Genomic DNA, 17,075 nt, shown 5'->3' with positions numbered 1-17,075 from the left:
TGAACCTTTGGTATCCTAAACTGTTTCTGATTTGATTGTTTTTCCTCGATCTCTGAGACCCCCTTGCTCCAACTTTTCTCATAACTATTGTCATTGAAACCATAGCCTTTTTGTTTTCATTTCTTTTCACACTCCTACATCTTCACCCACAACCCTGAGGCTGACCCAAAAAGAGTTTGGATCACTTTTTTTCCCCAGCTATTTGTTGGCTTACTCACTGTCCGTCCAGTTGGCAGATCTGGAGCACGCACAACGCGCCACACACACAGCGCACTCGAGACCCCAAAGACGAATGAGCGAGTGTGTAGTCTTCACTGCCTAGGTGTGCAGTTTCCTGTACCGTGCACGGCACAGTTCGTCATGGTTTGAGTGTTGAGGAAGAATCAAGTGCTGGTTGCACTGATGTCTTGTTCTTCCTTTCTGGGTGTTAATGATGCCTGCTGGACCCCAGGTGCCCCGTGTCTCAGCACGGCCATCTTGTCATTCTCACTTTCTCAAAGTGTTTATCTCTGTCTGACGATCTGTCCTCACATCTCACTGTTGCATATTCTGCTCTACCTAAATCTTCTTCACCAGGAGAAAAGCTTCCGTATCAGACCCAACACAGCCTTTAGAGGCTGCTCTGACAATAGCAAAAAGGGAACAAGCATTGAGATCTCATGGGTGAGAAATGCTGTCTCAATAGGAGAGGGAGCTCTTGGCACGGAAATAGCGTGGGGATTGAGTGGAGGACCTTCCTCAGAGGTCTGCAACCTTGTAGGCTGCAGACTATTTGTCACATAGATACGTTTTTTTCTTGCAACACAGACTTTTCTTTCTTTTTTTTTTCTCTAACTCGATTGTCAATGTTTAAAAATCAGGGAGTTTCACATAAAACCCAGGTTTCCAACTTCTTTTGAAAAATCAGATATTTGGTAGGATATGTCAAATATGACTGTTAGAGGTTTGTGGCCTAAGCAGCTGGAATGATAGAGTCACCATTTCCTGAGATAGGAAATACTGTGGGTGAAGCAGGTTTATGGGAGTAGGTATTGGTCAGAGATGTGTGGCATGTATTTGTTTTGGGATGTATGAAGTCTAAGGTGCATGTCAACATCCTAGTGAAAGTGTGGAATAGGTAAAAGTTAGGAGTTCGAGAGGTGTGGGTGAGATATGACTATGAGAGTTGTCAGCATATAAATGATATTTACAGTCCTGAGACAAGACGATGTAACCAAGGAAGTGATTATCAGTAGGAAAGAGTTGGGAAGATTGAGCTTCAGGCAGAAAGATAAGGAGGAACAGGGACAAGAGACTGAGGACAGCAAGGTAAGAGGAAACCCAGGAAAGTATGGTGTTGCAGAAGCAACGAAAAGAAAATGTTTTAAGGAGGAAGGAGTGATCCATCTGTGTCAGATGCTGTGATGGGTCAGATACGAGGACAATGAGAATTGGCACTGGATGTGCAATGTGGAGGTCACTGGTGGTTTTGGCAAGAGGACAGCTGGTGGAGTGATGGGGAGAAAGCCTGACTGAAGTGGGTCCAAGAGAATGGAGGAGGAAAATTGAAGGTAGTGAATGTAGGTGGTTCTTCCAGACATCTGCTTTAAAGGGGAGAGAGAAATGGGGTGGCAGCTGGATGGGGACGTAGTGTTAAGAGAGGGTGGTGCTGATTGTTTTGTAAAGATGGGAGATGTTGCAGCATGTTTTTATACTGATGCGAATGATGTGAGGGTTGGAGTGGGCAACATTAACAATGCAGAAGCCTGGAGGGAGATGCTGGACTGATGTCCTTGAGTAGGTGAGAGGGGATGGGACCTAGTGCACAAATGGAGAGGTTGGCTTCAGGTAAGAGCCCGGACAGCTCATCCTCAGAAACATGAAGGAAGCAGAGTGTGTGGACACAGATGCTGGTAGGTAGGGGTGTGTGTGTGTTTTGCTTGAATGAATGAGTGAATGAGCAATCGGCCAGTAGAAACTAAGAGTGACATGCTACCTCTAGGAGAGTCTCCCTAGTAGCCTGGCTTTGTGAGTCTTTCCCTGACCTGGTTTGTGAAGAGAGGCCAACCTGGTAGGTAGTGTAGTTGACTAAGTTCTAGTCTAGGTTACTAAAGTCTGTTTTTGAGTATTGACATTGGTCTGATTGCCAGGAGACTACTGGGAGAATTAGTTTGCAAGGCAAGGAAATATTGGGTGGGTTCCTGGGGCCACAGTTGTTTGCTGGTGGGTAACAGCTGTCTCCTGGCAATGAGGCATGCGCTCTCTTGTGGTCCACAGTCCCCACCCCAGCAGATCCACTCCTCCTCTGCGTGATCAGTCCCACCCCTTTGGCACTTGGGTTTGTGACTTAACTTAGATCATGAGTGGGTGAGAGAGGAGAGGTGGTTAATTGGTTGCGGGGGAAGGGCTTATGCGTGGCTGCACCCACGTGTGTGAGTCTGAGAAGGTGCACGAGTGAGTGGCAATGTAACAGAGAGCACGAGACACTGAAGTGGACAAGAGGATGCTTGGCGCTGCTGCCACATTTCCCAGAGCAGTGTCACACAAGCAGTGCTGTCTCTCTCTTTCACGGTATCTAATTGAACATTGCACGTAAACAGCTTAGTGAGAACTAAAATTGCTCCTGTGTGTACTGTTGTAGATTAGTTCCTTTTCCGTCCTAAGCAGTTCTGTAGTCTCATCCACATGTACCAGCTATGTTTCTCAACTACTAAGCTAGTCATGAAAATTCTATCTGATCTTTTGGTAACACCAGGTCACAGGGATAATTTTAACGGCTAACATAAGCAGGATTATTGCTGGCTTGGGTTCAAACTATGTCTTGTGATCTGGATGACTCTTTTGAGATTCTATCAAGTTAAAATTAGAATACTTATTTTAAGGGATGTATGAAAGCTAAGACAAATCCCCATTACTGGGTCAGAATGAATGGCTGTCAGTAATTTAGAGACAATTGTGATATGTACCCAACTTTTTTTCCTGGCTGGTATTATAATTTGGTGGATAAATCAGGGAGTGAGTCAGTGAATCATCTGGTTATCTTTGTTCTCAGCCGAGGTCAGTTGAACTTTATCTTCAGACATCAACATTTCCCTTCTTGTTCATTGGTTAACTATTTTGCTTTTAGCCATGCAATGTAAATTCTGACTGATACCTGATTGCTGCCTTTGGTGGGAGAGATATAACAGTAGAAAAATATCCTGTGTTACTCTTTTCTAGGGTATATCCCCAATTTGCATTTAGGCTAAAATATTCGTTTAAGCAGGAAGTAATTTCCCCTTTGACTCCTGACCTTTGCTTTTACTTATGTCATTTTGATGTGGTCATTTTGGATTTTCATAAATCCAAGGGCAAATTGTACTGAAGGGCAAATTGGTTAAGATGATAGAAAATTCCTCAGGGAACAGGATTGAGACATAAAAATAATTTACTGGAGATTCATATCTAGATTAATTTAAACTCTAGATACAAAAAAACAGACTAGTGTTTGAGACCTGTCGTTCATCTTTTTTGTGTACAATGTGTATTATCATGAAAGCTAATAGAGTACGCCCTTTATGCTCTTTTGCTGTATAAATAAACATTGTTTCGTTATACAGTGGGGACATAATTGTGTAGTTAAAGGGACTCCTAAACCTTGATACAAAGTGGCTGGTATTGGGTCCAGACAGCACCCCTTATATGAAGCCAAAAGCTGCCCTTCCTGATTTCCAGGAAGATACTTGTGATGACTGTCTTGTACAAAACTGCGAAATCTGTCTTCACTTCCCTCCCGCCCTCCTTTCTCGGCCCCATTTTTCCCACTTAGCAGCTGCCTCACTCCTCTGCCCTCCTCCCACTCTCAAAGGGCCCTTGGCCAGCCCAAGCCTTCTGTATTCAGTGACTCACCCAGGCCTGCTGTTCTCATAAAGAGCCCTTGTTCTAAAACTTGTTTTCCTCCTCCCACTCCCTACCACTACCCATTTCCATAACTGTTAGGTGTGTGTAGCAGTTGGAGTAAAGTAATCTCAACACCTAAACCATCCAGAAAAGTGTTCCCCGTCCTTACTGGGCAGCAGTGGGGCTGACCATAGCCTGAACCTGGGATATCTGAAGCCACTGTGTGATTTCCGCATGCCTAGCATCTTTCTTACCTCCTTTCTCGTGCTTTTCTCTGTCTTCACACTCCTGAATCCTTTCTGGTCTGCCCCTCAATGATCTGGCCCTAATTAAGTTTTTGAGAAACCTACTCACATCCTACGTTTTGTGATTTGTTTAGTTTTGTTGCAGAAGTTTGGGTGGCTGTCGGGAGACAAATCACCCTGTGCTGTGCCACCTTTCACAGTCCCGCTCACCTCCTCTGTCCCTCCCCAGCCTCCTGCCGTCTTGCTGGCAGTCAGGGAATTCCTTGTCGTCGGGCAAAAGGGGCAGGTTTACCTGTGTTAAGGACCCCTTAAGATCTCGGTTTTCACCTCAAAAGGCTTATCAAGGAATTTTGTAAAACTAAGACTTCCTGTGAAAGTACTATCCAGTGGATACAGTTTTTCACCTTGTTAGGGTAGAATAGGTAATTCTGAGGAAGGAGGATCCTTCCCCTGGCCACAGGGGATAACAGCGATTTAGCTTTAAAGAGACACTAACAAATATGGATTCATTAAGGTGGAGCCCACAGCTTGAGCCACAGTGAAATGCAGGGTGTGGATTGTTCCCAGATGGTGCTCCTATTGACATTGAAGAGGAAGACCACGGCCGCAATGGGGAGGAATCTAACCAGATGAAGCTAGTAACCAGGAAGGTTGCAGAGGCGTCTGAACCAGTGTGGAGAAGACCTGAGCCATGTGGGGTACAGAGCCAGAGGCTGAGGTAGACATTGCTGCGTATAGCGGAGGACGGGGCAGTCTCTGTGGGCAGGTGGATTGGGCCATCATGCCCTTCCTCTGAAGCCCAAGTTCACAGGAGCTGGGGAGGCCCTTAGATCCTGTCCAGTACAGTCCCCTTGTGGGTTACCTGCTGCTCCTAAGAAGCACACTCATTCCTGATTCTTGTTCTTCCCTTTTATCTACTCTTTGTGCAAACTGCATCCTTCTAAGAACAGTCTTTTCTTCAGTCTTTAGTGCCAAGTTGCTTGCTTCTTTCCTGTTGGTTACTTTCTGTTGCTCGGTCCTTCACTATACTTGGCGTATTCTCAAGGCTTAGGCATACCTTTTCCACTCTCAGATTAACTGTCCATATGTGGGAGTTAATCCATGGATTAACAAATGTCACTTTCAGACAATGCCCTTGTAATTCTGGGAGTGTCTTATAATAACAGTCTAGTCATGGTTAAGGGCCTTGGCTCTGGAAACACACTGCCTGGGTAGAGTTCCAGCCTCTACATTCACCAGCCATGAGATGCTCGACAAGTGATTTTACTTCATGCTTCAGTTTCCTTACATTGTCATTTTGGAGATTAACTGAGTAAACCATGCAAATGCTAACCAGTGCCTGGCACATGTGAATACTAAATATATGTGAGCTATTGCTATTACTACTGTATAATCATTTGTGAACTGTCAGGAAAGGTTAGAAAGAAGTAGAGTTTATATTATATTCATGTTTTAATTTATTTTTATTTAAGTATTTTTGTCCTTGAAAAGATTTATGGTTAATAGCGTTATAGAAGTTAAAGATCCATCATGAGATAAATCATTACAAATGGATACGGAATTAATTTCTGTATGTAATATCCTAGAGGAGGTTTTGAAAAGGGTAGTCAAATGAATTTCTCTTTTTCTTTCTCTTCTTTTTTTTTTTTTTTTTGAGACAGAGTTTTGCTCTGTTGTCCAGACTAGAGTGCCGTGGCATCAGCCTATCTCACAGAAGCCTCAAACTCCTGGGCTTAAGTGATCTCTTGCCTCAGCCTCCCGAGTAGCTGGGACTATAGGTGTGTGCCACCACGCCTGGCTAATTTTTCCTATTTTTGATAGGGGATAAATCTTTCTATTTTTGATAGAGATGGGTCTCGCTCTTGCTCAGGCTGGTCTCGAACTCCTGAGCTCAAACAATCCGCCCGCCTCAGCCTCCCAGAGAGCTAGGATTACAGGCGTGAGCCACCGCGCCTGGCCTAATTTATTTTAATTAGTATAACTACCATGTTATGACTGTGTATAACATTTATTTTAGGCAAATCATGGGTTGAGGCTTAGCGGTCAGTTAATGCAGGAGGAACAAACAAGTTCTATGGCTCCAGGCAGGGAAGTTGAGTCAGGAGGGGTGAATGTCTGAGAAGATGGAAGAAACACCTACTCATTCCTGTGTGCTCTATTTTGGTTTTAGGCTTAAGGGTTTGTATTGCTAGGATGAGGGAGAGCCTGCCCAGCCCCACACCCAAGTGTCAGATCTTTGGGATGCGTGCCCCATCACCATCAGAACATGTGTTGAAGCCAGTTATCTCAATCTTGCCCATCTTTCCCAGGCATTGTCCCGGCCCCCACATCCTACACAAATCCTCCTCTGAAAATCCCACCTGCAGCCATTGCTTTGGCATTCCTATAGCCCTTATGTCAGCACTGCCCTGATAGCCCTGACTTGTTGCCTTGCTTGTGTTATTACTTATTTTAACGTAGATGACCCATCTCTCTGTTTGGATGAAAGCCTCTTGCAGCCACATACTGAGCACAGTGCCTTATGCATAACACTTATTTAATTGATACCCCTACCTGTGCACAAATTTGGGCATTATGATTTCTGTCCTTTTAAAGGATTAAACTGAGTACACGCATGTGTGTGTGTATAAAATATACTATGTGTATGAGATTCAAAGAGTGCAATGCGCACCACCCGAAGGATGGACATACTTGAAACTCAGACTTGTGGGGGGAGGGAGGCCAAGGGCAACATACGTAACCTAAGCATGTGTACCCCCATAATATGCTGAAATAAAAAAAAAATTTAAAATACTATGTGTATAAAATAAAGAGTAAGCTTGGGGTTATCAAATATTCTGTTCGTTTTCACAAGAAACACACCGTGGAATAATCATGCTTAAGAGGAAGGAATTTTACAAGTAGGCTGTAGTTTTCTTGCACATTTTTGGAGTGGTAGCACCATAGGATGGTAAGAGCTCAGGCCTTACAGGGAAAACTGTGCCAAATCCCATTTTTGCCGCTTAATAGCTGTGTGGTCCTGGACATCTCACTTAGTCTTCCTGAGCCTCAGTTAACACATTAGTAAACACATTAGTAAAATCTACCTTGTAGAAATATTCTTTCCAATCATATCTTTAAAGAATATGAGCCCCAAACATAATAAACTCTTAGGTAATCATAGCTATTTAACAGGTAACTAACATTTTTTTTTAAATAAACTTTAGAAGATAGGAAAAAATACATGAATAGAATTTGTGTTATTTTGATCTGTACATCATGCCCCTTTGGTTGCCTATAGGATAAATCTACTGAAATCTAACACTGAGCCCAGTACCCAAGGATCTGTCCCATTTGACCATTTCTTTCCCTACTCAAAGTTTCGTCTCCGGCTCTAATTGGGGAATACTTGGTCAAGCACCCAGGTGCTCACCTTAAACCTGCCATCCCCCTGCCTGGAATTCCCTGTATTATCATCAGCTACCCAGATCTCACCTGCTATACAAACTCGAAGTCACATCCCATTATTCAGCACCTCTGCCCCACTGAAGCTGACATTTAGTGCCTTCCCTGCCTCTGAATTTCTGAGCACTCACAGTTCTTATTTTCCCTTTGGTCCTTGTTATTTTCACCTTTATTTTTTTCTATTTTTATATACATAGATTTCCTCTCAGCCAGAACAGGACCACACTTAACCCTCTTTTTAAGATACTATTTATTGTGAAACATAGTGTATATGTAAAAGAATATATACAAAAAAAATGTGGACTGTTTCAAAATACCCACCACCCAAGTTAAGAAATAGAATATAACCAGCACCTTAGAAGCCCCATACTGTTGCATCCCAATCATAGCTTCCCGTCTCCCCCAGAGGTAACCAGTATCATGAAATTTATATCGATTACAATTTTCTAATCTTTAAACAGTACCTTTTTTTGGTTTTGCCTTTAAGTAAGTGGAATCATATGTATGTAATTCTATTCGATTCATTTCTTTTTTCAACATGTTTTTCAAATTCATCTATTTGCTGCGTGATGTATATGGTTACGGTTCATTCATTTTTTATTGTATTCCATGGTGTGAATATACCAGATGTTGCCTTTAAAAAAGATAGACTGGATATATAACTATAACATTTCAGTGCTATTCAACGATAAGCAAGTATTTCTTACAGGTAGGTTGGCTGGGACAGCTCTGACAGTCTCAGCTGGGTGTGCAGCCAAGCCCTCGGTTTGATCTAGATCTGCTGCATGTTTGTCATTCCTCTGGAACCAGCACGCTACCCAGGACGTGTTCTTCCGCTGGCTGAAGTTTTAACTTCTCAGAGAAGGTGAACAGAAATAAGCAGTGCTTCTGTCACTGTCACTTCTGAGCACATTGTATTGGTCAATTCGGGCCATGTGACTGTGTCCGGCATCAGATGGAAGCTGTACTCCCCCTGAGGAGGGTGGGAGGAGTGTACATTTGCTGATTGAAAATCTAATACTCTAACATATGGACATTCGAGTCGTTTCCAGTTTATGACTATTTCAAACAATGCTGCTGCTGTTAACATTTTGATTATGTCTCCTGTTGCATGTGTGCAAGAGTTTCTGTAGGATATATGCCTAGGACCTGAGCTGCTATGTTGTATAATAGAACCATAAGTAAGCATTTTCAACTTTACTAGGTAACGCAAATGTTTTCTAAGTGGTTATGCCTTTCCTATCCACAATAGATTGGCCCTTCCATGTTGTGCTGAACCAGTACTACTTTTGCATTTTTATACGTATTTAACACAGAATTGAATGATTTTACAAGTATTTGTGGCACAATTTCACAGTGAACGCAGTTTCTTTTCCAACCACTACTTCAGGATGGAAAGTGCACTGTTAAGGCTACAGAACAAAGTGCTGCTTATCTCTGTGTCAATGCTCAGAATCCACTAACAGTTTCAACTTGTGTTCACTTGGCAGGTTTGGTGCAAATGCCAAAGTCGTGCATTTCCTGGGACGAGTCAAACCATGGAATTATACATACGATCCCAAAACAAAAAGTGTCAAAAGTGAGTCCCATGATCCCACCATGACTCATCCAGAGTTTCTCAACCTGTGGTGGGACATCTTCACCACCAATATTTTACCTCTACTTCAACAATTTGGCCTTGTCAAAGACACCTGCTCATACCTAAATGTGGTAGGTTTTGGTTTTTTTCTTTCAAATAATTTAACACTGCCTTTTAAAAAACTTGTTGTATCAATAGAGATTGGGGAATATTTAGCAGTATTTTAAGCAAAGAGATAAATAAAATTTTGTGGAAAGAAAACAATGATCATCTTAGAGTGCAGAAATATTACCAGCAAAGAAGTAGCAAAAATAGTATAGCAAATTTCTTTAGAGCTGAGAACATAAGAAAAGTTTTTAGAGTTTTGTATATATGCCCCAATAATTGTAACTACATAATTCTTAGTCCATTGTCCTATGAAAAAGATTCTGAGATTATTCTTAAAAGTAATAGTCTATAAAAATAAAGCATAAACCATTTAGATATAACTATTTTATATTTGCCACCTGCTTAGATTAATGTTATTAGTGAAAATAATAACAATATGAACATAAAATAAATACTTTTATAGGATTTTGATTTCTATGTTTGTACTTCTATAAATTATGTAGGATCTTGAGAAATAAATTTATTTGTAGGAAGAAGAAGACATGTTAACATTTATAATAACAACCCTCGTTAGCATCTTTTCTGACTTTAAAGGTCCTCTGAGTTTTGTTCTTATGGAAGAATTGGAAAAGGGTGGAAAAGAATTGTTATGTTACATAATAAGATATAAAGAGTAGAACTGAATGGGTGAGTTATAATTAGATAATCAGTTAATTATTTGGCTAAGAGAGATTATAATATTGTAAGAGATTCTTCTCTTGTCTATGGCATAGATTTTAGCCATTTCACTTATTAGCATATTTACCAAAATATAGAAAGGAGAAAGGGAGAAGAAACTTACAACATGCATTCTTATTCTAAATGCCTTCTATGGATCATGAGATAATACCTGTACAGTACTCAGAATAGTGCCTGGCGCACAGTAAGTGCTTAATAAAAGTTACCTAGTCTTATTTAACCCTTATAACCACCCTATCAAGTAAGTACTATTATTGTTAATATCCCCTTTTTATAAATAAATTAACTGAGGCTTAACAAAGTTTATATAACTTGTCTTAGTTATTTAACAGAGCAGTCAAGTAGCAGAAGTGAGACTCAAATCCAGGTCTGAGAGAAATTTGAGATGGACCTTAGTTAAGGTATTCCTCTACAGCCCAGAATTAAGAATAGTAGTTTTTATGGCAGGGGAAGGGAGAGTTACACTTTAAATGCTGAACTATTTTAAGTTAGGATCCAGTATACTTGGATTTTCATTGTAAATCCACAGCCCCCCACTTTATAAGCAGAAGACTCTGGAAGTGCCTCCCTAAATCCTTCCTGTGGCAAGTGGAAGGCAAAGACAGGACTAATCCAATGGAAGGACTTCCTCATGTTATCTCAGCTATAATACTAATACAATCCTATACCCAAGCACCTTGGAGTTCCAGTATATTTATTAATATATTTATATATATATTTTATACTATACATGTATATATATCTCAACAAAAAGAGGTAATCAAAAAATTTCTCACCATTTTCTCTACTAAAAGCAATACCTGTTTGTGTTCATTCACCTTCCTTTTTCCCTGCTAAGATTTCCAGTATCTTCTCACTTTAGAGCTTTTTGAAGGATAGCGTTGGTATTCTTTTACGGTACATCTGAAGCTGATTGCCTATCTATACATAACAAGAATCAGAGTAGGTTTGCTCTGCTTGCTGCACATTTACGCTGTTCCTTCTGCAACACCAATGCCGAGAATTATGACCCAAGGAAAGGTGAAGACGGAAATTGAAACAGTTGTTCAACATTAAGCAAATTACATTAACAGAAGCTAGAAGAACAGACGCTACTTGGTAATCCAAATGAAAGCTTGAACAAGCAGAAAAGTTTGGTATATAGACCATTTAGCTTTCCTTCTTATAATGATAACTTGTGTTATGTGTTGCGGCTCTCTGGTTAGGTTCTTTCTGAATCATAGCCTCTGAGGTATCATTTTGTTTAAGTTCTCAACCTTTCTGAGCCCACACAGATTGAGAATTTATCGTCAGACTTGTGTTCCCTTGTCCATCCATCTTACGCTTTCTAATGAACTGTTTGCAGCTTTCAGACTTGGTCTATACACTGGCTTTCTCTTGTGGCTTCTGTAGAAAGGTATGCAGAACTTAAACATTAACCCTAATTACTTTGTTCTCCTAATGTTTTCACTGAGTCAAGAAGTCTTCATTTTGTTAGGAAAAAACCATATGACCCTTATATTTTTGTGTCTTTTTTGTTTGTTTCACGTACTACTTTTCAGTTTTTGCTACTTTGCATGATAATTCATCCTGGCTTTTCTCACTGTCTTCAATTTATTGCATTCTTTAAAATGGTCTGATCTTCAGCTCTCAAGGAGTCTCTGATTATGTTCTCCTTTCTAGGAAGATGTCTCAGGAGCCATATCACACCTGTCCCTCAGGGAGATCCCAGCCACAGCTCAGCCTTTTGTATCCTCAGAAGAACGGAAGGAACGGTGGGAACAGGGCCAGGCTGATTATATGGGAGCCGATTCCTTTGACAACATCAAGAGGAAACTTGACACTTACCTCCAGTAGAAACACTGCCATTTTCCCCTGGACACATCCACTTCACAGGCACTTGTTTCTGATACTTAGAGCTGGGTTGAGAAAAGTCTGTTACAATTGCTAGAGGCTTTCACTAAAACTCATCAGATGAGGGGTTTTTGCAGGACAACAGGTAAGAGAACTGGGCAAAAGTTATAAAGTAGCAATTCTGTTATATGGACAGTGTTCTGCTTTTTTACCCTAGATTTATTTAGCCGTTTCAAAAATTCTCACCTATGCTGATTGTCAGCATACAATGTAAGGGAAACTCAATATTAAGCTATTACGGTGGCTGTATCAACTCTTAAAACGTGCAGAACCAGGCTCTAAATCAGTCTGTCCCTTCAGAACAGGACGCGGCATCTGTCCCTTGCTTGTTGTACCCTTCATTAGACCTGTATTGTAGAATTGCCTAGTGGCTGCCAGAGTGTAATTCTGCTTTCAGGTAAAGGCAGCTTACAGTAATACTGCTGAATGATTCATAAACATATCAACAAATGGCGTTAACTCATTTTATTTCCTAGTCTTAGTGTCTGAAGATGTTCACCAGTTTTCTATGTACAGTAAGGCAGCATGCTAAAATGCTTTTGTTCAGTTCTGTATATTCGAAAATAGCAGTGTGTTCTCTGATGGTTACCTGCAGTGGCACCCTGTATGAAAAATAAAGACATATTGCTATATCTTGGTTGTTTAATTAAATTAAGAATTCCCCCCACACACCCTTAGAGAATTTTTCATAACTTGTAGCATTTGTCATAGTTTTAAAAACCAGTATAATGCTTGATACTAGGATATATGCTTTAAAAATTAGTATCTAAGAGATTTAAATCTACTGTTCTCCAGGGATGGTGATGGATCTTATAGACTGGAAAAAAGTGAGATCAGTTTATCTAGTCTGTCACCTACACTGCATCCCCATATTAAGTGGGTATTCAGATAATTAGAATATTGTAACCTTAACATCATCACAGGTTCATTGTCAGTCTCTGAACATACTCAGGAATCTTTCAGGTCTGTCAGAATCAATACTAGACCTAATGCCTTCTAGTGGTTTTATCCATTATTTAAAAATGATAGAACGGAGTTGTAAAGCATTTATTTATTAAATTTACAGATGATTCTAGGTTACAAGGCAAGGGAAGCTAGAGAAGGGTAGGATCCAAAATGACCTTTTAAAACTAAAATGAGTAGTCAGAAATGATTCTATTGAAGAAAACAGAAGAGTAGACTATAATAGAAAGAAACTTTAAAGGTTTAATTGGGCAGAAGCTACATGGCTATTGTGACCTAGCATTTGAGGTCACCCTCCTTCATTTCTACGATATCCTGTTGTTTACATGGGTCATTCCTATTCATACTGGTGTAAATGAATACACAGGGGTATGGATACCTGGAGGCAAGAATGGTTTAGGGCCATCTTAGAGGCTGGCTACCATAGGAGCTAAAGAAAGTGAAGATTTACCTAAAATTATAAAACACTAAATGATAAATGATTTGATAAAATAAACTAGTTATTTTGGACTGGTGAAGAATGAGTTGCTATGATCTTTAAGTGCAATGAAGCATATACCAAAGATTTATTTAAGTGTGTCTATGCGTCGGGCGCTATGGTTCAAAGACCTCGCAATAATTTTAGCTAGTCAGAAGCTTTTTTGGCTTCTGAGTTCTTGGTTGACAGGCACAGAAACCTAGTCTTCAGTTAAATAACACTGCCTTACTTTGGTCGCCATGCAATATACACTGTTAATTTTTTGCATTTACTACTTTTTATTACCAATTTTCACACAGTAGCATAAGAGGGTAAAGCTTACATAATTTTTAAATTTTAAATAAATACTTAGTGAAGGCTACTAACTTTTAGAATAAGAAGTAATGACCAATTTACCAAAAAGCATATAATGTACATAAAGGTGTCAAGTTCTATGGCTCCAGTCACTGAACTGAGCTTAACAGATTCTTATCTTTTCCTGATGTTTAAAGGGTATGTCTTAATTAAGGTGAAGCATTAACTTTTCTATTCAAAGCTGCAATAATCATACTGCAAAATCTTTTCCAGGGAGCCCAAAATAGTAAGGATTACTTAGTAAGATGTATTAAAAAAATAGTAATAACTCAAATTACAAGGCATATATTTGTGGAGGTGATCGATACATACTTATTTTTATCCCCTTGTGAACAATGGTGGGTATAATAATCTTTAGTCATAAGACAAACTTGCCCACATAAAAGTTACATCTGTGCCTTTGGGGATTAGCTCCCTGTTTGATCATGGTCTATGATTTATGCATAAAGTAAATGTTCTATCTTAATTCTTACACCTGTATTTTCCTGTTGTATTATACTTTTTAAAAATATTTTAAAGTTAATGCATTAAAAACTTTAAAGGTTAAACATTTATTTCTGTTGCTATGAGCCAAACATCAAATCTGTCCGCATGTTTTTAATGAATCTTATCCACATGCTGATGAATAGAACTTTAGCAAGTACTATAAACAAGGAAAAAATATACCAGTGTCTTTGACACTCCCCAGTGCTACCTGAGGATAGTTTCATTGGTACTCACTGGTTAACAAACTATTAATATATAGGATTATTTTCTTGACTGGAAATAGTTAATCCTAGAGCTGTAACTTTAAGGGCAGAATTTACAATGATCCAGATTGCTATCTGTAGATAGGTGTTATCACAACTTTTTTTGTTTTTTGCAGATGAGGAAATTAATTGGAACCAATGTTTTTAGATCAAGGCATTTTAAATAAACACTGATTTCTTGAACAAGAAATTCAACCAGTTAAAGTGAACAAAATAAAGGTGGGATATGAATAAATTATTCTCAGTTATAGTACTTTTTATGTACTGTCAATAAAAATTATGTGGTATAAACACATTCGCAGAAATGAGATTTAATGAAAGATTTCTTTAAAGAGAAAGTAGTCATTTAAATTATGGCACTGAGAAAGGTAATAAACTTTTGAAATTTTTATTCATTTTAAAACAAAATCCAGTTTGAACCACAAAATACAGTTTGAACCACAAGTGGGAATACAATGTCATCAACATATTTCTAAAGCTATTATTCTATGTAATAATAAAACAATTAACAGTAGTTAACAGTATAGCATAATGTAAAGTTTTCATTCCAGTGGTTTATACATTTTCTTAGGAAAAATTAAATTTTTTATTTAACAATATCTAATAAAACTGTACAAAACAAAGCTATTTTTTAAATGACTTGCCAAACTTATGAATGTGTTTAAAAACACAACTCTGTAAATGTCTGGGTAAAGAAGCAAACTGTCTTCCTTCACCTTAACAGTAAGTTTGTAAGGCTTTGCCTTCATAAGCAGGAAGAGTTGATTGTGTTGTTTTTTTGCCAAAATTGTTTATAACTTAATCTCACTAGAGTACAGGTATATGAAGAACCCATATTCTGAGCAACTTGATTTTTTCTGTATGTGTAAGCTGGACTACAAGTAAAGAACTTTCCTACTGCTCCTAATGCTAGCAGACCACCCCCAAGTTATTCCACTCTCATCCCTGCAGAAAGGTCTTGGTCTTGATGAGTATCAGCCCTCTGCCACTGCTGAGAAAAGGGACTGGAAAGATTCTGACTAATCCACTGTTCTCTTTGAGCAAGAGATAAATCACAGGGAGGGGAGGACTTAGCTGGTGAGAGATTTGGCATATACCTTAGGTGTGTGCCCTGTAACAGCGATGCCTCCAATCTCATCTTTCAATCAAAATTTATCTAAGGTATTCCTAAATCTGTATCATCAAACATGAAGCTTCTCTTGTTACAATAACTAATCTTTCTTTGGATTAAAAAAAAAAAAGTTTTCCTTAATGAAATAAAACCACTGACTACCTAACCTGACTGCTAAATTTCTAGCTTATTCATTTTCAGTATGACTCAAAAAGTCATCCAGAATTCTATGGCAACTACTGTGAGTCTGCTTATTAACAAAAAAGAAAAAGATGACTTATCCTACAGAGAGATGTAAGGATGAGTTACTGAAGTTCCAAAACCAAATTCTGAATCTAAACACACATTTAACAAAGAAGTTTTTACATTCAAGATTAAGATGTCTTTAGAAGTGGAAACGACTTTGGATGTCATCCAGCCCAACTTCCATCCAGATTATGATGCCTCTCACATACAGTAGTCTTCTGAATTATAAAAATGTATAAAGTTATTTCCAAAAAAACTACATAAATAAAAATTATTTATAGAAATTATCTATTTAGCAATTCCATAATTTAAATATTCAAATTGGGTAGAACTGGATTCCTCTCACTCACCCCCAGGCTGTATTTACACCCGAAACACATCAAGTTACATTTAAACAATGAATGTAGTACTACTTGACTAAAATGGAGAAAATAGTGCTTTAACATAATCCCTAATTTTTTTATAAACATAAAATTACAAGTCACTTATGTGAATTATATCTCAATGTAGATGTTTAAAAAAAAAACTGCAAGTAACTTGAGAATCTGGACTTTGGTCTCTCATTTAAGGTTTGGTACTGGAATGTAAATATGGTTTTTGAAAGTCCAATAAAATCAATCTCTTATTTATATATAGTTTACAAGGACTGTAAATCCACTGCATCACAAATCGGAGGCTGTGGTGAATAAATGTGTCCAACATAGAAAATAACTATTTGGTTAAAAGTCCTTATTTGAAATATGAAAAAGCTGAGTACGTGGAAGATACATGAAAATACTCAGCATAGATACTATGAAAAGTTGAATAACAAAGTAACTTTTTTTCTCAAAACATTATTTTAAGCCATAGTATATAATGGAACTTATTGCTACTGGAAGTATCATTAAAAATAGGTTCATATATAAAAGATTATGTGTCAGTAATACCTCTTCACTAATATAAAACAATATGCCCCTTTCAGAAGACTTATTTCTCTCTCATTTCTAAAACTTCGTACTTTTCTCATATCGAAAACATATGTATCTGATCAAACTGACCTTACTAAAGTCCCACAAACTATAAATCAATTAAAGTTCTGATTTCATTAATTTTAGCTTGTTTCATCTCATCAGCATTTGTTTTTTTAGTTCCAAAGGCTCCTGCTGCAAGTTCTCTCTTTCTGTTTTGTATTTTCATCATATTTTCTTCAACAGAGTCCTTCACAATGAACTTTAAAAAGAAAAAAGTTAAATTGGTTAAGTACATTTTAAGGAACAATATTTAAAATATTTAATGTTAAAAAAACTCTACTAAGACAACTACATGAACT

At 38.5% G+C, this 17,075-nt stretch overlaps 2 protein-coding genes across 4 annotated transcripts in view; one reads left to right on the top strand and one right to left on the bottom strand.

Moving 5' to 3' along the window:
• Positions 1 to 12,498, top strand: part of GYG1 (glycogenin 1) — a 33,505-nt gene extending 21,007 nt beyond the window's left edge. Inside the window, exons 6-7 of one of the 3 annotated variants that reach the window (XM_012642910.1) lie at positions 9,038 to 9,257; positions 11,635 to 12,498. In XM_012642910.1, the coding sequence (XP_012498364.1) occupies positions 9,038 to 9,257; positions 11,635 to 11,808 (394 nt within the window). In that variant the 3' untranslated portion in view covers positions 11,809 to 12,498. The remainder of the gene's footprint in view (positions 1 to 9,037; positions 9,258 to 11,634) is intronic. The other 2 variants (XM_012642911.1, XM_012642912.1) reach the window with 2 other exon arrangements.
• Positions 12,499 to 15,028: 2,530 nt separating this feature from the next.
• HLTF (helicase-like transcription factor) overlaps positions 15,029 to 17,075 on the bottom strand; it is a gene marked incomplete at its 5' end in the record, with an annotated part of 72,024 nt that continues 69,977 nt past the window's right edge. The window contains 2 exon segments of the mRNA XM_012642859.1: positions 15,029 to 15,984; positions 16,804 to 16,975. Of these exon segments, the coding sequence (XP_012498313.1) occupies positions 16,823 to 16,975 (153 nt within the window).

This window comes from Propithecus coquereli, unplaced genomic scaffold (assembly GCF_000956105.1).
Source record: "Propithecus coquereli isolate 6110/MARCELLA unplaced genomic scaffold, Pcoq_1.0 Scaffold19, whole genome shotgun sequence".
In the NCBI taxonomy this organism is placed as follows: Eukaryota; Metazoa; Chordata; class Mammalia; order Primates; family Indriidae; genus Propithecus; species Propithecus coquereli.
The sequence above is the reverse complement of the archived record's forward strand: the minus strand, read 5'-3'. Positions and strand labels throughout refer to the sequence as shown.